This window comes from Dasypus novemcinctus, chromosome 19, assembly GCF_030445035.2.
Source record: "Dasypus novemcinctus isolate mDasNov1 chromosome 19, mDasNov1.1.hap2, whole genome shotgun sequence".
NCBI classification, from domain to species: domain Eukaryota; kingdom Metazoa; phylum Chordata; class Mammalia; order Cingulata; family Dasypodidae; genus Dasypus; species Dasypus novemcinctus.
Window position 1 is genome coordinate 47,576,516 of NC_080691.1, and position 21,034 is coordinate 47,597,549.

Sequence of the window (21,034 nt, forward strand, 5' to 3'; positions counted from 1 at the left end):
AGTCACAAATCCACGTAGTTAATTTCCTGAGTGCATTAGCCGTTCGTTGCACATGCGTCAGAGCAGCTCCGGGCCTTAAGACGCAGATTATTATTGTTTTAAAGGATTTGTGTAATCCGGGAACTGAAACACAGTTTCTCCACTTAGGAAGAGCAGACTCCAGGGCGGAGGCCGAAGGCCCTGGGGGCTGCTCTGACTTGGGGCCCTCCAGGAATCCATGTGAGTGCAGGCTCTGTCCCCCAGGGCCGTTCCACGACCTGCCTGAGCCCCGCGGAGCTTGAGGAGCAGGCCTGGGGCTGTAAGGCTTCCATGCTGAGAGGACACAGCTCCCTCTTCCCGACCTGGAGGGGCTCCCTGAGGGCCCCCTGGCCCTGTCAGTTGAGTTTAGGGGGCACCGAAATGTCAACGGGGCATCTGAGGCATCTGAGGGAGGCACCCAGGGTCAGCCACACGGTACCCGGGCCCACCCACTCCTGACCCAGGCACTGGCTTTGACCGGACACATGTCCTCAGGCCACAGGATGAGTTCAGGCCAACCCGGTGCGTGGGCCACAGTGCACCCGCCTCAGTGCTTCCTTGTCGCGCCCCCACAGCAAAGCCTCCAGGGCTTCTGCCCTTTCTCTGATTTCATTAATACAACGCTTCCAGGTCTGTGCCCCAAGGCTTCTGGCAGAGGCCAACCCAGGGCCCCAGTCCACACGCCCAGTCCTGGCCTGCAGTGACCCCATGGACCCAGGAGAAGGCTGATGGTGTCTTGACTGAGGAGGCTGGAGTCTCCAGGCCAGCGAGGCCCCAGTGGGAGGTGTCGCCGTGGCCCCACAGCTGCCCTCATGCAGCAGTGGACAGGAGCCTGGGACCTGCAATCCAGGGCTTCAGGAAGGCAGGCCTGGCTGACCACCATCCGCTGGGGAGAGAACACTCTGGAAATGGCTGGTGCTACCCGAAGGGCAGACACCCCAGGGCAGCCTGTGGTTCTTGAGCAGCTTTGCACTCCCCACCCACAAGAAAGAAGTCGGGGTGGAGGTGGGGGACGTTCCAGGCTCCCAGCTGTGCCTTCTCTTGCCCGGTCCAGCCTCCGCTGCCTGAGGAGGGCCCCATGAGGCCAGAGGGTGCAGTTCCGGTCAGACATTCCCTGGTCCTTGCCTGACTCTCGGCTCATCCCAGCCTCGGCTTCCTCCGCTATGAAATGGGGCTGGTCTTGGGTCCAAAGTAAAAAAGGTCCTCATAAAAGAAACAGCAAGTCCACCATGCGGCTTTCTTCTGTGCTTCTGAAGTTATGGTCAAGTTTAAACCTCAAGATGCAAGAACATGCACCTGTCATTACCCTGTCAGGGCTGTGGAGGGGAAGGGGCAGCGTGCAGTGGGACAGACAGAGACAAGGCTGCAGAGGGGCAGATGGAATGGCATGCGTAACCATGGCCTGGTCTTATCAGTGCCGTGGCGGTAGCCCGCTGACCAGCGGCCTCTGGGTTTTCCACCCCTATGTGCCGTCCGTGCTCCTGCCAGTGTCCATCCACAGTTGACCACGGCACCCCTGCCCCAGCCTCTCAGGCCGGCCCACTCAGCTCCTCCTCTGTCCATGGCTTCCCAGGCCCTGCCCATCCATGACTTGGCCAGGGGCTCAGCCTGTGAGCATAGGAGTGACATTGGCGGATGACTTGCCTGTGGCTTCCATAACCAAAGACAACAGACCAGGTGCTTACAGCACAGAAACTGATTCTCTAGTTTCTGGAAACCAAAAGTCCAAAGTCAGGGTGTCTGTAGGGCCACACTCCCGCTGGTGCCCCGGGGAAGAAGGCTTCCTTGTCCCCGCCAGCTTCTGGCGCTCTTGGCATTCCTTGGCTCACGGCCATGACCTCCAGTGTCCACCTCAGTCTTTTCCTCGTCTTCTCTGGGTCTGTGTGTCCTGACCACCCTCTCCTTTCTCGTAAGGATACCACCAGTCGTTGGATTGGGGCCATCCCTCAATCAGGGTGATTTCATCCCGAGTCCCTTCACTAATTACATCTGTACCTAATTCCAAATAAGTTCCCATTCTGCGGTTCCACGTAAACCTGAATTTTGGGGGAACACTCTTCACCCCATTACAGGTGCGGAATGGGACCGTGCCACATGAGGGGGCGAGTAGAGGAGATATGTGGGGGTGGCTCCACCCAGGAGGCAGAATGGGGGTTCAAACATGGTCTCCCCACCCCCACCCCATGCACCCTCGTCACCTTGTCCATGATGGCCATCCACGGTGGGATGGCACTGTCTGCCCCTGAGAACTGTGCCTGGCCTGGGCGTACTAAGCAGCAGGGGCAGTGCCACACAAGGAGCCCTGTCTTGTTGTTCTTGGAGGTTCACGTGGACTTCCAGCCACCTACAGGCTGCAGCCTGTGGCATTGACACAGTGGCCTCCATCCAAGCCTGGATCTGCATCCAGAAGGTTCCATCTCCACGTCCTCCCACTGGGGCTGGGCCCAACCACCTGCACCCACTGAGGCCCAGAGAGGGCACGAGACATCCATGGGTCCTCGGGGGGGCCATCGTGCATCCTCCTACACAAGGACTGCCCAAGAGGGTTGGTCCTGGCGGCCAGCAGGGGCCTGGAAGGGTGCATGCTCTGCACCCGCCTCTCAAAATGACTTTTTGGCTCCTGCGTGCACATCTTGTGGCCGGGCTGTTGGCCAGATTGCTGCTTGGAGGCGGGTCCCGAGCAGGGATGGAGAAATCTGTTTTCTCTCCTAGAGCAGCTTCTCGGGAAAGGCAGGACACCCTGTCCCTGGCACACCATCCTCCACGCACACTTCCCACCCCTCTTCTGAGGGCTACCTGGGGCACACATAGGGACGGGCACATGCCCGGGGCACAGGCCAGGAACAGCCGTTTCCTGGCTAGAGGCCCCTGCCGTAGGAGCACCTGGAGATTTCACATTTGGCTCTTGGACTGTGGACTGCATAAGCGCATGTGCGCTTTCATTCTGGGAGAGGCTTTTTTCTCTCATCAGCTTCTCAAAGGAGTTGAGACCCCAGGGAGGCCGAGCTGGCCCCTGCTCCGCTTCTGCCGATGAGAAGCCAAGTTCAGGCAGGAATGACCCAAAGGATCAAAGGATGAGCATTTCTGAAATCCATCTTGTTGGCCATGGACAGAGGCCATGCCCAGCTTCCCCTGCCACTCCCCACATCATCTCTCCTGCCCCAGTAGAGCTGGGCTAGGACTGCTGGGGTGGTTTCCCAGCCTCTGCCTGGGGTGTGGGCTCAAGGCTGACCTTGGCGGCCCAGAGTGAGGAGCCGCACCTCACTGAGGCAGGGTCCTTGGAACCAGGAGCAGAAGGGGCTTCCTGGGTTGCATTCCTGGCACTCAAGCCAAGGGCATCTGCAAGCCCTGGCTTTGGCCATCTATTTCGAGCCCCCTCCCCCTGCCTTTGCACACCTGGACCCTGCTGTTGGCTAATTCCTTATCAGTGTCTGGTGGCAGGGGGACTCAGATCAAGCCAAGCAATGGTTAACACCAAAACAGATCGAAACAGTTCTCATTGCAGCTGAAACAGAACCGATCGGGGCTCAGGAAGGGGCAGTGCTGGAGATGACAAGGCCAGAAGGCGAGTGAGCTGGGCCCGAACCCTGAGGGCCCTGTTGCTTGGGACACTGGGCCTAAGTGGGGGGAACAAGGGAGTGCTGCCGCCCTGCTGGCTGCTCTCAGACTGTTCCAGACAGCCAGGTCGCCCAGCCACCCAGGAGATCTGTCTGGGGCCTCAGGGTGGGGCACTGGTCTGGCCGTGGCCACCTGTGGCCATTTGGCTACCCAGGTCCAGGCTCCCTTAGCACACAGCTTGGAACTCCCTGGTCCCTCCTAAAGAGTCAGGGCGATGCATGAGTTTTGTCACAGGTGCAGAGCTGTAGGTGGTGGTTGATGACAAAATGAAGGGGAGGGGGAGTACACATGCGCCGCCTATAGAGTCTGGGCAGGGTCGGCCCTTCCCATCTTCAGAGCCCACTGCTCCCGCCTGGGGAAGCCCATGGCTGTCCCCAGGCCCCGCATCAGCCATTCCAACCCCACCACCCCTGCTGTTCCCTGAGGTCCCCCAGCCCCCTCCACACGGTGCATGTGGGGAACCGGGGAGCAGCAAACACGTGACCTATGGGGAGCGGGCACCTGCACCCACAAGCACTGTCAGCAATGAGGTGGCGGAGTCCAGGCGGCCCGGGAGGCAGGAAGTGGCTCTCAGCGGTTTCTGGCAGGCTCCAAATGTGCGGCCTGCAGGCGTCTGGGCCTGAGTTACGTTTTCCCCAGGCAGCCTGTTATCTTGTGTAAACACCCCTCGCTGTTTGAGGTGGCCAGCCTGGCTGGCACTGTTACGGCGAGCTATAGCGTTGATTGCCCCGGGCACCAGGGCAGGGAGGGGCCAGGGGGGCTTTGACTGTGGACTTGGCTGGTGCCATCCCTGCCCCACCCTGCTCCTTCCCGGAGAAGCCCATCTGTTGCCGCTGAGACCTGCAGAGCCAAGTGCTTTGCAAAATGGACTGCTCCTGAGCCTTGCGAGCCCCCACCCCTCCATGGCCTCGGAGGCTGTATATGGCGCAGGGACTGGGAGGAAGAGAGGTGGCAGGGAGAGCCTCAGGCAAGGGAAGGGAGGGGCTCCGAGTGCAAGCACAAGGTGCAGCCACCCCAGCTGCTGACCCTCCCACACTACCTGCGAATCTCTGTCTCCCCAGGATGGGTCTCCCAGAGTCTGACTATCTGCACGGGGCAGGAGCCAGCTGGGGGGACGCAAGAGCTGGGGCAGCTCAGCCACAGACAACTTTCCAAATTAGGCAAACCACGGGGAACCCACCATCGCGAGCGCTCTCCTCCAGCCACAGGGGTGGGCTCCAGGGCACTAAACAGCATGAACAGGTAGATGGGCACCTGTGTAAGACTGCAGCCCACAGAAGAGGCGGCCGGGGCAGACAGGGTACAGCCCCCACAGCCCCATTCACCCGCCACACCCAGCACCCACAAGGGAGCACCATCTGACTCGGGTGGCCTCAGACACCCTGATGGCCAAGAGCACTGCTCCCATGGCAGACATGCAACAAACAGGAAGACCTGGGGCCAGTGGCCATGAGAGCTCCATAGCGGATTCAAACTCAGGGCGAAGGTCGCACCAGGGGAGCTTTAGATGGAGGGGCCAGGGACGACCTCGGGGTGTCAGGCCCTGAGATAAGGAGGAGGCTGGGGAGGACTGCAAACTGCTGGCAGTGATGGGAGCTTCTGGAAGGGTGTGTGGGGAGCAGAGTGCTCCGAGGCCCGTTGGAAGCGGTCATTCCTTTTGGCTGTGTGTAGCAGCCACAGGAGCCAGAGGTAGAGGGGCTCGTGGATGGGGGCGGTGGGAAGGAGGGGTGTCAGCAGATCGTGGGGGTCCCAGCATGCGTCAGAATCCCCAGTGCTACACTGGACCTGCTGCCCCCACCCCATCCCTGGGGCCTGCCCAGCTTGGAGCCCCTCTCCTCCCAGACAGCGGCTTGTCCTGCCACGCCCACCAGATGCTGCCCCTCCACCCACTTGCCCTCCAACTGGCGCAGTGAAGTACTGGCATTCTTCTGTGTCACTGGGCACAGCTGGCACTCACTTTCCCAAAACCAGGCCTGTTCTTTGCACCTCTATCCCCAGGCACGTGGATGCCTGCGTGTAGTGAAGCCCCCAGGGGTTCAGAGAGAGAGTTCCGAGGAAGGCCCCAAGGTGGCCCAGATGACAGGACCTCGCCATCACAGTGGTTTCAGGTGGACATGGGCGTGGTGGGGGTGCGGGGTGCCAAGGTAGCCTGGGAGCCAGCTGGGCCCAGGTTCCTTGTTACTGGCTCCGTACCACGTTTCTATTGTGACTCACTCCATGGTGGCCTCAAATAACTGCTGCCTCGTGGCTGTCTGGCCCTGAGAGTCTAGGGGTGAACTGGAGTTCAAGGAGACCCCAAGTCGGCCCACAGGGGGCCTGGCTGGGGAGAGGCGTCCTTCCTGGCAAGGCCGGCAGGGCCACCTGTCAGAGACAGGGGCTGGCCCCCGGAGTGCAAGGGCACAGAGGAACAGACAGACAGGCTCCTCCCTCGGGCCCCTTCCTGGAGGGCCTGGCTCCTGCCTTCCCAGTGGGTCAGTCCTGACCCCGTCCAGTCTGTCCCACCCATGTCACCCAGAGAGCCCTCCTAAACCTGCCAGGAGCCAGGGAGAAAGTGAGTCAGATGGAAGAGGGGCAGGCACTGAGTGGACCAGGGGACTCCAAGAGCAGGGGCCCTGGGGCCTGCTTGGGAAGCCTGTGGCTGGTCCCTGGGGAGGAGGGAAGAAGGGCGGGGTGGTGGCCACCGCCTGGTGGGGGCGGGGCAGGAGGCAGGGCCTCGAGCTGCTTCTGAGCCGAGGGGGACCCTCCCTTGCCCCAGCAGGCCAGAAGCCCCTCCACACCAGCAGGGCCGTGCGCACCTGCCTCGATGTCCCAAGAACTAGACAGAGCCACAGGGCAGGGGGCTCGGTGGGCTCAGAGGCAGGTGTGCACCTACCCCCAGGTGGCTGTGGGGGACGAGCCCAGTGCCCAGGAGGTGGCATGAGGAGCTGCACTCCCAGGCCTCTTCCTTCTGGCTCTGGGGATACAGCTGGTCTGAGGTGCCCTCCTCTGCCCACTCTGTGCCATCCCCGCAGACCAGGTTCTAGGGCTCCAGGGCTGGTGGAGACCTCGTAAATTCATTAACCTTGTTAACCTGATCCTCCAGCCCGATGGCCGTACTCCTGATTCCGGCCAAGGCTCGGAGCAGCGGTCTTGCAGTCTCCCCCCAGAAGCTCCTGGAGGGCAGGCCAGCTGCTCCAGCCTCAAAAGGAGGGCATGGCAGAGCTGGGGAGAGGCTGGCCCGAGGCACCCCGAGGCTGCGGGCCCAGGGCCCAGCTGGCCCTCCTGACATCTGCCGGGGTAGGCCCAAGATGGGAGGGGCCATCAGGAGAGGCCCTCAGAGCATGAATCAGGATCAACACCGCACAGCCACGGAGCCACAAAGCCACCGCAGGCCCCGGCCGCTGTGGCTGGAACTGAGGGACCATCGTGGGCAAGCGAGTTATTTTACCAAGCCAGAAACTGAGCAAGTCGGGAGAGGAAGCAACACGCCCTGGTTACACTGCAGCTTTGTGGTTGTTAAAATGAGCCGGGACACAACCAGCCAATGATCTCAGGCCCCCTTGCAGCCTACCCGCACATCAGCACAAGCTCAGGGTAGACAGGGCTGCACTAGCCCCACGTGACTGCCAGGTCCTGGCACCTGGGAGCCCCAATCTCTCCTTGTCATTTCCAAACCAGAAGCCTTGGATCTCGGAGGACAGCTCTGGCTTCACATTTGAGAAGCTGGGGAACCCACCCAAGACTTGGCCTTGGAAGTCCATCATTTCTAGGGCTCAGTCGGACCCCGGGCACCCTGCAGGCACAGCATTGGCCCTGGCACCGTCACCAAGCACAGAGGGGGCCAGGAGCCGGGCCTCAGCGACTTGCTCAAGTTCTCCCAGGGGCTGGACCCTTCCCCCACACCACTGAGGAGGTCCCCAAGCTTCATTCCTGGTTTTCACGGCACCCCTGCCCTGCCCTGCTACCACAGAAGAGTGCCTGGGGGTTTCTGGAGGAAGCAGAAGAGGGAGTCCCGGCCTCCCGTACCAGGCTCTGGGGCGTCCTGTCAGCTCTGCGGTGGGGTGGGGTGTCTGCCCTCTGACCCCAGACAGTGGCAGCCCAAGACACTGGGCACTCCAGGGACCTGGTCATTGAAACACCTTCCATGGAACGTGTGGCCACACCCAGCACACACCAGCCTGGGATGGTGGGGTGGGAGGTCAGTGCAACTGGGTGGCACGGGAGGCCCCCCTCTGTGAGGACAGGGTGCTTCATGGAGGTGGGCTGGACCCTAAGGAAATGAGGGAGCATGGAATGGATGCACAGGCAGGGCCTGTAGGCAGAGAGTATAGCTTCTCAGGAGGGAGGACAGTGTGTCCAGGGCAGGCAGAGCCATCCTGAGGACACAGCCTCAGCCAGGGAGTCACTGCTAGTCCTGGTCCCTCAGCCCCTCCTCCCTTGCCCCCTGTGTGCACACCCTGATCCTCCCTGGCCTTCCTTCCTTCCTCAGGGCACCCGGGCCCTCCAGGTGGGGGTGGGGTGTCTCTTGCCCCTCCCTTCCTGTGGTGCTTCCTCCCCAGCCTGGCGCTCCCGCTCTGCTTCTGGCACCTCCTGCCCCGCTCTACTCCACGGAGGGCACATGCAGGCCAAGGTCCTGCTCCCCGGAACGAGCTGGAAGCCCAGAGGGAGGTGCGCTCGGGAAGGCTGAGGGCTCCCAAGCACGGGGCTCCGTGCCGAGCACCCTGCTCCCCAGACCAGGCCCCTTCCCCACAGCACCCAGGACCAGGCCTTGGGGTGGAGCCACCCAAATGCCCACCCTGGCTCCGTGGTCTCTCTGCTCTTCACAGGGAGGAGTTGAGGACGAGCCTTTCTCCTGGGGGGCGGACGGGCCGTGTGCTCCAGAGACACAAGCCAGGCTTCGCCCTGTTGCCAGGCCACAGACCACATGCCCCAGGGGCCTCGGCTGTGAGGTGGGGCCCGCACCCACCCGTGTTGGGAGCATCTGTGCCCCAGACTCTGAGGGCTCACCTGCCTCTGCCTAGAGCTAGCGGGGCTGCTGCTCGGGGAGGTGTGGGGCACAGTGGGGGTCCGTCAGCGCCACACTGAGGACCACGGCAGACACCGGGCTGGTGAGGGAGTGCGCCAGCCACCAGGTCTCAGCCACAGCCCCCACCCTCACCCTGTGAGGTGCCCCCAGTTCTTGCACAACAAAGGGAGGCCCGAAACGGGAGCGGTGGCTTGGCTTTCTCTTCCTGAAGGTCAATGTGACGTCCAGCCCTGTAGGAAGGCGTCATACCAAGCCTCCCCTCAGCCCTTCTGGTCTGGGCACTACCAGGCAGCCCCCCGCCCCCTCCCCTCAGTGTACCCCACCACGCCCTCCCCTCAGCTCCCCCACCCCCAGCGCTCCCCTCTTGGCATCCTGGAGCCTGGCTCTCCATTTCCCGGCCGTGGGGCTGGCTCTGTCGTGGTGAATGGAGCTCATTCATGTCCGCAGCCCAGCCCACGGCGCCAGGGTGTGTATGAATGGCTGAATTCAGTTCCTGTGGACAAACACTGCTGGGTGTACACAGCAGGCTTCTCAACAGCGGGCAGACTTAGGCTTTCTGGACGGTGCTTGCAGATAAAGAAACTGAGGCCTGGGATGGGTCAGTGTGTCTGGGGCTCTGGAGCCCCAAAGAGCAGAGGCCTAGCCCACCCTCTGCCTGTCCACACCACCATCCCCAGCACCTTTCCTGCCCCTGGCTTCTTTTCAGAGTCCTCTGTCCCAGGCACAGCTGAAGCACGCCAGTTGCGAGAGTGTCCTGGGACTCGGTTGCCACGGGCTGGACATGAGAGGCACACCCCAAGCCTTTGTGCCATGTCAGGTTCTAGCCCTCCTCACCCACTCATGAGGGAGGTGCACTTTACAGGTGGGGAAATTGAGCCTCAGAAAAGCTAAGAGCCAGTGCAAGCAGGGTCAGGGGGTACTGGTGGGATTTCCAGGTCAGGACTTGGGCTCATTCCAGGAAATGCCAAGATTTTGGCACTACCTCCATTTCACCTGAGGGCTGAGACCTGCTGGGCCCTCGGGACAGCTGGCTTTGCCCTGTGCTGTGCCCTTGGTGAGCCCTGACTGGGTCCTGTGGATAGGGAGATGGGGCGGGTCAGTCCAGAGCCTTCCCCAGCCACTGCCTTCTCCCTGCCCCAGTCCTTCCCGAGTCAGAATCACCCCATAGGTATGAGGGGCACCCACCTGGCCACCACCCATGTGTGACCAGGGTCTTCATTGATGGTGCTGGCTCATGTCAACAGCCACCCAAAGGCCAAAGTGACTTTGGGCCGTATGTCCTGGGGGCAGGGCAGTGGTCTGCATGCACATTTAAGCGTAACGAGGGCTCCTGGGAGGGGACAGCGAGGCCCCGTCTGGAGTCCGAGAGGGCCTGGGGTGCAGCGGGCCCAGGGCTTGCCAGAAGGAGGTGCTGGGGCCAAGGAGGCCGGCTTCCTTGCTGAGGGTCCTGCCTGGTGTGGCCCCTGCTTTTCTGGTCCCCTAGAAACACATGTTCTGTCTCTGAAGGAGCCTTGAGGGTCATTACCAGGACGAACACGGCCTCATGGCCAAGGCTGAGGGAACCTGGGGAAGCAGTGGGCAGTGTCCCATGAGGCGGAGACCAGGTGCAGAGCAGGGGGTCCACAGGGGACCCCAGCACCCCCCAGGGCACCACTTTGGCTTCTCCAAGGCAGGGGGCTGAAAGAGGGGCCCTGCCCAAGGTCAGGGATGACTTCTCAGCCATTGATCTTGAATCCTAAGAAAAGCCTTAACCATCTTCTCACCCAGTTTACTTAGATGTGTATGTAAATTTCACAAAACCTGTTTAGGTTTTTATGGCGGGGGAGTGACTTTACTGGGTCAGGGGGTTGGGGTGTGACTGTTAGCCACCGGAGCTCACCCTGCACAGGTCCCACACTCATGCCGATGCCCCTCAGCCAGGACCAGCGTCCCCACTTGACAGAGTCCTGCAAGGCCGGGAGGCCAGCAGAAACCCCAGGGTCCTGCGGCCATAAGGAAACCAGCAGCATACTCCCTGAGCACACGCCTTGACAAGTGCATTTGTTTTCTTGTTTAAAAGCCACATCTTGTAAGGCCCATGTCGTCACCCTGTCCCCCACCCCGCAGCTTGCCCTGGCCACCAGCCTGCTCAGAATGCCTCCAAGAAGCCAATCCCAGCCCAGGCTGCTAAGCGAGGCCCCTACTGCTAACCCAGGCCCAGGGCAGGGCTCTGCGCAAGCAAAGACCAGATGTACAGGCCGGCCTACTGGAGGCCTTTTGGGACACGGGAGGGCTTGTTCAGCGGCGTGTGTGGGCAGAGCGCCTTCTTTGTCAAATAGCCACCCCACCCCTCACTCTGCCAACCCTATGAGTCTGTCACGCCACCTTCTCTCCTCTTCAAGCCCACAACGGTGCCTTCGCACCTCACAAAGCCAGCGCTCCTCTGGGGGCCGGCACACTTAGTTACCAGCCACCGGCTGGCTTCTCACCTCCAAGCAGTCAGACGCACGCTCTTCTACGGGCTCCTGCCAGGAATCTTCTGTTCTGTGCTGTTTATAGAAATGAGGGTGCAGGCGAGCCCCTAGGCTCCTAGAAGGTTCTATCTCACTGGTGAACAGACTGGGAGAGAGCTGGGTGGGCTTCATGGCCTGCAGTGCCCAGCGGACACCGTTCCTGCCAGGAGAACCACTGGCTGTGCTGCTCAACCAGACAGCTGGAGGGGAAAGGCACGGGGTTCCCGCCGGAAGAGACGGCTGTGGCCGGTGGATGCATAGGGCTCTCAACTGAGCCCCGGCTGCCAGCTCCAATCCTGGCCCCTGGCTCCCGCACGTGTGAGAGCATCCTCTGGGCTGACGCACTAGGAACAGGCAGACGCAGAGCCCGCCAGAGCTGCCCCTGACTTCGCCCCAGGGCCCAGTGTCCCCAGTCGGCCTACCCAGGGGTGATGCCAACCCCAGCATTCCACCTTCAGGACGGGTCTCCAAGCCATGATGCCAAGCAGGCCGAGCTGGGGGAAAGCTGAGCCAGGGGATCTGGGAACACATCTGTGCAAGGATGGGGTCACTCGTGATCCAAAAGAAGCCTGGGCCTCCCAGGCACCCAGGCCATGCACACTCACCAAGTGGGGCGGGAGGTGCCAGGGATGGAACAAGAGGCTGGAACTTTATCCTGGAACAGAGGAGCCAGCGGGGGGCACAGGCAAGGGCCCCAATCAGACATGTGTTAGAGTCAGCTGTGCAGGGGATGGGGAGGCTGGAGAACAGGGTGGGATAGGGGACTGCCAGGAAGAAGGGGCCTAGAGCTAGGCAGAGAAAGGACCCCTGAGCACAGGCAGGGAGGGGGAAGGGGGCAGGCGGTTCAGGCCAAGCAGATTGAGACCAAGCAGCCAAGGCCAGCCCTCAGAGACCCGGCTGGGTGGGAAGGTGGTACCCAGCTTTCGTCCCACCCCTACACGCTCACACGGAGGGCACACTTGACACAGTTTCCAGAGTGACGGCCCAAAATAGCTCGGCTCCTTTTTTCAATGATTTGTGACTTGAGGCATCAAGACACAGCTCTGCCTACACTTGGGTACCTGGGCTGCAGGGGCACATGCCCCCTGGTGAAGGCCTTATATTACAGCTCAGGCATTCAGGAGCTGCTTGGCTGGGGCCAGCCCAGGCCGGAGTCAGGACAGATCTGACGACGGATGAACAACCCAGAGGGGAAATCTTCCTGGTCCAGGCCTCCTCCCCCTGCCTCTCTAGCGGCCTCCCAGGATCCTTTGGCCTCCGGGCTCAGGGATTCTGCCCATGGCTTCTCAGGCCCTCTCCACCTCAGGACAGGCAGGCTCTGGTCTGGGGATACCCCTGGGGCGGGGCCCCTGCCACCTTCTGGAAACTTGGCACCCGCAGCACCCGCCGACCCTTAGTCACAGCGAGAAGGCAGCTGGGAAGGAGGCCGAGCTCACCATCAGCCATGCCATCCCGCCGCGGGCCTCTGGGCTAGCCTTTCCCCTTTGCAAAGCCCTGCAGCTGTGCACAGAAAACCCCAACTCTCCATCAACCCAGTGGGGCCTTTCCTGTGGGCTGTGGGTACAGTGCCCACACACAATAGGTGTTTAATGAGGCCTGCATTGGGAGGATGACAGGCAGAGTGAGGCGTCCAGCTCACAGGTTCAAATTGTGTTTCCATGTTTGTTTCTAAAAGCCAGCAAGCCAGGGAGTCAGTGCCTCCTACAGTGTCTCCTGAACTCTGCTGGACAGAGCCCGGTAGAGGGATGGGGGGATGGAGGGGCACCTGATCTAGAGGTTTTCTTCTATGGCACTCATCATCTCCATCTATTTCTAAGAAAGGACACAAGGCCCAGAGTGGGGTGAGATATCCAGGGTCATAGCCCACGAGGGTGAGCGCCACATCCCAGCAGAGAAATCTGCAGTTGGGGCTCGCGGTGCACTTGGGCAGCATGGCTGGTCCCCGGGCTGGTCGAGTTGGCTGGGGGCGAGCAGGGAGCCTGGAGCAGAGCAGGGGGCACCAGCGGGCAAGTTGGAGTGGAAGGGACCAGAATTGCAGGTGGGGCACCTTATTTGGGGGAGAGGTGCCACAGAAGGGACCCTGGGAAGGAGACCCTTCTCCCAGGAATGGGGTTGCCAGGTGGTGGGGGACAGCACTGCCCTGTATGGAAAGAACTAAAGCATGGGCACGGAGGTGGAGATCTCTGTACCACGTGGGGCCTCCATTCTCCCCCGGCACAGTGGGAATCTCTTTCGGGAGATGGGGCAGCAGTGAGCGCACTGTCTCCACAAGGGTGGTGCCCCAGGGGCCTCCCAAGAGGCAGAGATCTCCAGCTCACCCTGCGCAGGCATCCTGTGTGTGCCAGGCTCGGCTCTGCCCATCATCACCCTCACCCCCTCCCTACCCAGGCCATCTCGGGGGGTGAGAGTCAGAGCCACCAGGGGTGTCCCCACTCCAAACCCAGAGCACCTCCCCTTCACATCAGAGAGCCACACTCACAGTTACGTGCACACTTGTTCAGAGGTAGGAGGAGCTCCTTTGCCCAGCCTCATACTTGCCCACCCACCTTGAACCGCAGGTCCACACTCAGCACCCAACCCCTCCCTGCCTTGGGGGCAGCCTCCTGCCCTGCCTCAGATGGCCCTGCCGTTGCTGTCCACCCCAGGCTCACCCAGGGTGCCTCCCCAAGGCCCACGGGCTCCAGCCCCAGGCTGCACTTTCTGTCCAGTGAACTGATGACTCTGTACTCATGGCTGGATCTCTTAATGATCTGATGGAAAATTTGGGGTCAGGTGCACAGCTCCCAACTCAGACATCCTTCCTGTGAGAAACAACAGTCCCGTTAGACACTTGATGCTGCGGCTTTCAGGAATCCATCGGCGCTAATTACTTCCCAGACACAGCCGCTGAGACTGCTCCCGAGAGTGCTGGAGCAGGGTCCCTGAGGGGTGGCTGCCTCTCACCACAGTAGGCGTCCCCGCCACCACCAGACCAAGCTTCCGTTGTTCTTGAGCTCATCCGAACAAGGAGCAAGACTGGTTCTGGAAAAGCAGGCTCTTCCAGGTGCTGTCAGGGCCACCTGCTTCAGAGAACACAGGGCTTGGGAAGGGGGTATCAGCATGGTGTGCCCTTGGGCTCCACCACCAGAACTACCCCCTGGCACTGACAGCACTGCACTTCCACCCTGGAACTCCTGGTCATGGCTTCTGGGGCACATGCCCAGCCTCTCCCAGGCTCAGTTTCTTCATCTGTAAAATGGGAACAGCTTGCTGTGCGAATTAAGTGAGCTGGCTCATGCTAATACCTTGTGTCCACACCATCAGCTGTGGCCACTATCTTGTCACCACAGTCCTTGAAGATGCTGGTGCCTCATGTCCATGCCATCATCCACGGCCACCATCATTCCCGTGGTCCCTGGTCATATAATTTGCTGAGAAAAGTCTTTAAACTCAGAGCTTCATGTTTACAACTAAACTGGCTTCACCTTTTGTCTGGACGGTCAGCCCATCCATTTTTGTTTAAAACTCGGGACTGGTTTGCCAATAGTAATTTCAGGTAGTTATTCCTTTTAGAGACTAGAATTGTCAGTTCTGTAGGGAGAGCAATGGGTTGGAGGGTCAGAGAAAAGCATCGCAGTCCTTAAAATCTCATTGCTACGTTGCACATCTATGGTTGTGGGAAGCACTCCCTGCAAGGATGGCTGGGCACCATGTGCTGTAGCAGGTGCCACATTCCGTGGCAGTGGCCACTGCCACCTCAGGCCATCCCCCTCACCTCCTCTGCACTTACTGAGCATCTTCTGAGGCCAGGTCCGTGAGGCTGGGGGTCCACAGACCCTGCCATCAGCAGAGAGAGGCAGAGCTGCTGCCCCCAGCCCACAGCTGCTCTCGTGCGCTGTGGTCTCCAGTTGCAGGAGTGCAGCAATTACCCCCTGACAGGCTGACTGAGCGCTCACATGGAAGCTGGGCAGGGGGCCAGCCAGAGAGAGGAACTGTTGGGAAGATGACAGTGTCCTTGCGTGTGGGTGGAGGTGCCCAGGCCCACAGAGGGGCGGGGAGGCCCAGCTGCAGCCCTGAGGCTGCACCACTCCTGGTGCCTCATAGCAAGGTGGCAAGGGGGAGGCACCAGCTGCCTCAGGGCCCCTGAACCCGCGGCAGGCGGGCGATGACAGGCTGGCCCTGACGGTGGGGGGGAAGGGACTGCCTCCCCGCGGGCTGTGCTCCTTGAGTCTCCTCCAGCTAATGCTTGCCTTCTCCCCCAGAGTCGAATGGCCGAGAGCCTGCGCCTCTTCGACTCCATCTGCAACAACAACTGGTTCGTCAACACCTCGCTCATCCTCTTCCTCAACAAGAAGGACCTGCTGGCCGAGAAGATCCAGCGCATCCCACTCACCGTCTGCTTCCCCGAGTACAAGGGCCAGAACACCTACGAGGAGGCGGCCGTCTACATCCAGCGCCAGTTCGAGGGCCTGAACCGCAACCGGGAGACCAAGGAGATCTACTCCCACTTCACCTGTGCCACCGACACCAGCAACATCCAGTTTGTCTTCGATGCAGTGACGGACGTCATCATCCAGAACAACCTCAAGTACATCGGCCTTTGCTGAGGTGCCGCCGCCAGCCTGCTAGGAGCCCGCGGGGCCACCCACGGCGGGAAACGGGGGCCCGAAGAATGTCCACCCTGGCCCCTCCCCACCAGGCCCCCCCAGTTCCGCAAGCCTAACTAATTCTGGAGAAGCCCATGGCCAGGCTCATGCACGCATGGTCTGGGGACGGCCAAGGCCCTCAGAACGGGGAGACCTCTGGCAGACCTGGGACACTGCCGCCAAGTTCACCGCGAGCCCACCCTGCCTGCTGCACTTTGCCTGCCCAAGGCAGCGCCACAGGGGCTCATTCGGACGTGGGGAGGCGCCTTTGTGGGGTTCCTTTGTCCTGAGGAACTCTTGCTGACCGGGGGAGACCAGAGCCAGGTTGGGGGCCCATGCGCCGTCTCGGCCCACCCACCCCCGCTGGCCTGCTCGCGTCTCCCGGGCACCGGGTGCGTTCCCCAAGACCTGAGGGACCTGGCGCAGACAGCCACACTTACCAGACCTTCAGCCACTCAACAGCTCTTTCTAAGCGGCTTCAAAATATGCAGCAAACAGCAACACAATGAAAGGAGTGAAACAATTTATTTCAAATAGGCCAGCTGGAGTCCAGCTTTTCTTCTATTAGTATGTTTTATAAATCGAAACCTGGTTTTTCTTCTCCGACATCCTTTTTTTTCGGCCAAATCTTGTGGTGTTTCGCAGAAAAAAAAAAAAAAAAACAAGAGAATTTCAAATGCAGTTGAGTATTCTTTTTTAAAAATGCAGATTTTAAAAACATATTTTTTTTTTCCAGATGGTCCTTTTTGTGTCCGGCTTGCTGAGTGTAAAAGTTATTTGGACGACTCTGTCCCTCTGCTCCAAAGAAATTCTGGGGCGAAAGGCCCTCCCGCAGTGGCCACAAGAGCCACACGGGAGATGTGTTGTACATAAGCCACTGCAGAGTCTTCTCGTTATTGGTGCAGTTTTCTGCTTTGTTTTTATTTAAGAAAATGTGATGTATTTAAAGAGGGCTCTTCACCTAGGAGCAAAGGAACAATAACTAAATGTCTTGGTATTTAAAGAGTAAATTATCCGTGGCCTTGCCCAGTGAAGGAAGGGGTGGAGAGATGCTGCCCCTGTCTAAGAAGGGCTGAGAACGGCCACGGTCCCTGTGAAGGCCCAGCTGCGTGGTGGCCGGAGGGAGGGCCAGGGAGACCCCGTGGAGATCTCCTGCCACCAGGTGCATGGGCGCCGCCGTGCACGGACCTTTGCCCAGAGGCCCCATGTCGATGTGGATCCCTCTTGGAGGGGAGGGACTGCCAGAGCCCTTGCCAAATCTCCTCCTCTTTGGCCTTTGTTGGGTACCCTCGTGTCCAAAGTCAGTGAACAGGAAATCCCAGCCGGGTACTTTAAGGAATGTATGGAGGGGAAGGAAAAAAAAAAAAGAGGAGCTGGTGATGGAATGAAAGTCAAAGTTTTGTCAACCTGAAGGAAATAAAACCCCCTGAACGGAGCCAAGCGTCGTCCTTTGTACTGTGTGCATCGCTGACACGTGGCTATCCTCGGTGCTGTCTGGGTGGGTGGCCGGGGACACTGTCCACTGTCTGGCTCCTTCCTCCTCCCACAACACACGAAGGTGAAATTATGAAGTGAACACCCAGGATAAACCACCTTATGAGAGGACAGCAGCCGCGTGAAAAAGGAGACAAGCCAGGCCGGGCTGCAGGGGCTGAGGTAGGGGGTGATGGAAGCTCCCAGAGGGGCCAGCTCTGGCCCAGCCTGCACCTTTGCCCCGACCCATCACAGCCCAGGCATCTTGGCCAAGGTCCCAGCCGTAGCACAGAGCAGAAAAGGTGCTCAAAGAGCCAGGGCAGGGGGGACCTGTGTGCCAGGTCCCAGTAGCATAGGCCAACACTGCAGGAGGCCCACTGCCCACTCAGGCCTGGAAAGTTCGCCCTGCCCACATGGTTAACCTCGGCGTGGTGGAAAGCACTGATCACCAAGTCCAGGAAGGGCCCTGCCTAAGGGCCTGCTCGCATTCCTGGACTGTCTTAACGCCTCCCCCCACAGCAGGTCATCAACGGCGAGCCTGTTCACAGATGGGGAAGCACCCCATTCTCCCAGAGAGGAGCAGAGGAGGGGGATGGCACCCTTTTCCCAAGGCCTGGGTCCTGCACTTACATTGGGCAGACACAGAAGGCCCCGCCGGGTGGCAGCCCGCGGCCTCCCCAAAGCCAAGGCCACACACAAAGCCCCGAGCGAGGGGCGGCACACATGTGCTCACACATTCACACGTGCTCACAGGCTTGCACACGTGCATGTGCACACATGCTCACAGGCTTGCGCACACGCACTGACGGGCACGTACATCCCCGCCACTAGCCAGTCCCGGGGGGTGCCCACCAGACCGCCTCTCGTGCCCCGCCCCCACCTGAGCCCAGGCAGGGAATTCCCCTCACGCCTTCCTACGTCACCCAACAGCAACCACCGGCGGGGACTTTAGTATAAGGGGAAATAACATGTGATTTAGAATCTCCGAGACTTACTTGGTGCTTTTAATGCCAACGGTGAAAAGAGCAGTCATTTCACCCTGCGCATCTTTAAGCTAAAAATACACAGCTAAGGCGGGGAGAAAAGAACCCTACCCCCTCTCTCGCCATGTCAAGGACCAAAGGAGGCCGATGCTCAGGACCCGTGAGCACACAACTTACTGCAGGTCCCACGCCCCAGACCCTCGCCACATCCACCTCCTCAGCCAGTCGGTCTCCCTGCCCAGCCAGGCCCTCCCAGGCATCCTCCCTGCCTTTTATCTGGACTTGTTCTTCCTCTCACCAGCCCTGCCAGGTCCCTCTGCTGGTCGTCCCCTTCCCTGGCCTCCCAGGCCCAGACCCAGCCGTCCACTGGCCGCTTCTGCCTCAGGTGACCTGGTTGGAAGTCCCCCCTCCCTGCACGAGGTGAGAGCGGGCCTTTGCAACCTCAGCTGAGCTCTGGGACGGGCAGCCTGAGGGCAGGACACCATCTGGTTGTCCTCCGTCCTCCACGGTGACCCCCAGAGTGTCCAGTCCCCAACAGTGACCAGCTGGAGTGGCCTGTGGACATCCATAGACAGACAGCCAAAGGTGGAAATGGGCGCACAATTAGGAGAGGGGCCTCTAGAGACAAGGCTTAGGGTAGGGGGATGGGAGGAAGAGAAGGGGCAGCTCCGCATGCGGGGAGGAGCTGTGGACCTGGCAGTCGCTGGTCCTGCCCTCCCTCTGCAGCTGACCGTCTACAGCCACCCCACCCTGCGGCCTGGCGCGGTCACCAAGATGGTGTCACAGGACGATGACAGCAACCACAATAACCTCAGCTGATCACTGTCTCAGTGAGTCAGGCTCTGGGCTGAGCCTGGGAGCTGCGTGTCCAGCACCCACCAGCTGAGGGGAAAAAGTGGACGCTGGGCATGCAGGCCTGCTGGCATGAGTGGTGATGGGCAGGATCACGTGGCACTGTGAGGAGGAGGCTGGGCTATTAGGGGGTCCATTGGTGCCCCCCAGACACGCCACTTCCCAGATTTCTTTCCAACCCAGATGCTCTGCATCCAAGGATGTCCCCTGCACCTCAAAATGCCCAGGGTGTAAACTGCACCCAGGGGAGCAGATGTAGCTCAGTGGTTGAGTGCCTGATTCCCATGTACGAGTTCCTGGGTTCAATCCCTGGTACCTCCTAAAAATAAAAAAAATTTTTAAACCTGCACCCAAACCTCTGCCCTGGCACCTGGTCCCTCCCAAGCCTGCCCCTGCTGCTGCTCTGGAGTCAGAGGAGCCACTTCCCTCGGGGGAGGCCCAAGCACCCCCTTGCTGCCTCCCCCAACCCCGGCAGACCCCAAGGCTTGGCGCTCCTGGTGTCCAGTCCTCTCCTGGTGGCCCTGGGTGTCTCTGCCCCCACAGACAGCCTCACCCAGGCCCAAGCCCAGCCAGCACCCCCGGCCACCCACCAGCCCCAGGGCCAGCCCGCAGAGCCCGTCTTGCTCCTCATCCGCTCACCCTCACCTCGATCTTACCCCTCGGCATTCTCAACCTTCCTAGCTCATGTTCTCCGTCACTCCCTGCCCCACGCAGAGGGTGAACTGGAGAGCAAGCTGGGTCTAGCCCCCCTGTTTCTTCAGAGACTGTTGAAGAGGCAAGCAAGGAGGATTTTTGAATGAATGAATGAATGAATGTATGCATGTTGGTGCCTTCTTTCACCAAGAGGGACAAGAGCCAGGCGTGGTGAGCGAGGAAGGGGAGGGCTTTCAGACTGGCAAGTCCTCAGCCTCACGTTGCTCACCCCATGGGCTGGGGCTCCTCAGCCGGCACCTCCCCAGATAAGGCCCCCAACCTCCCAGGGCTCCCACCTCCCGGCCCCCCACCCACCCCCGCTCCCATTCTCCCCACACCCCGCTCCCGCCCAGGCCCAGCCACACAGCCTGCCCGCTCTCGGCCCCACCCACCTGCCCCTGCACCGCCCTCTCAAGACCACAGGCAAGTCCCCGACCCCCGGCAGCATTTCCCTTTCAGGCTCCTGGCTTCGTCCTCCCACGGAACAGCACCGCGCAGCTGGCATGAGACTCAATGAGAGGCGCTGGGACGCGGGAATGCCCGGCACCTCCCGTAGGCCATGTGGTGTCCGCAGAGCGAGCCCCTCCCATGCAGGCCGGTGGCAGAGCAGGTCCTTGCCCTCCCACTCACAGGCCCCTGGCGGAGGCAGAGGATAAAAGGCAACACCAAATGCCCCTGCCTGCCCTGTAGGCCTCTAACCCCAAGGCAGACAGAGTCGTGGGGGCAAGAAGGCAGGGGTCGGGCCCTCGTGGGCCATCCAAGAGCCAGCCCATGGGCCTGGCCCGCCCTGGCCTGGCCCCGGCAGCACCCCCGCCAGGGCCGGCTGCCCAGAGGGCCGCCCTTCCCTCTCCCCCAGGCGCCCTACCCACCCTGTGACCACACTTAGGGTTGAAGAGGGGCCGTGGGTCCTGCCAATGCTTCTGGACCTCCATTCCCAGCAGGGTAATGACCGAGCGATAAGCCAAGATCGGCGTGCTCCTCTGGGCGAGTGAGGAAATGGACAAATGCCTGCGTGGACCACCCTCTCTCCCCCGGGTTATAAGCCCCACTGGATGGCCCCACGGCCCAGGCACCTTAACCCACTCGTTGGTGCCGCGCTGTCTTGGTGGCCCGCCCAGGATGTTGAGGCGTCGTGCAGACAAGGTCATTTGGGCAGGGGAGCCAAGCCGGGGTCACCTAGCAGACGCACACTCTCACGCCCTCGGCTAGTGTGGCCCCTGAGCAGCCACCCTTTCCAGGACCTGGCACCCCCTTCCTGCTCGTTCGTCCTTCCCT

General features: G+C 60.8%; 2 protein-coding genes across 2 annotated transcripts in view; one reads left to right on the plus strand and one right to left on the minus strand.

The window, feature by feature from the left end:
• Positions 1-17,193, plus strand: part of GNAZ (G protein subunit alpha z) — a 48,563-nt gene extending 31,370 nt beyond the window's left edge. The window contains exon 3 of the mRNA XM_004467704.4: positions 15,375-17,193. Coding sequence (XP_004467761.1) covers positions 15,375-15,719 — 345 coding nt within the window. The 3' untranslated portion in view covers positions 15,720-17,193. The remainder of the gene's footprint in view (positions 1-15,374) is intronic.
• The window catches only part of RSPH14 (radial spoke head 14 homolog), a 79,859-nt gene that overhangs the window by 45,976 nt on the left and 12,849 nt on the right, over positions 1-21,034 (minus strand). The window lies entirely within an intron of this gene.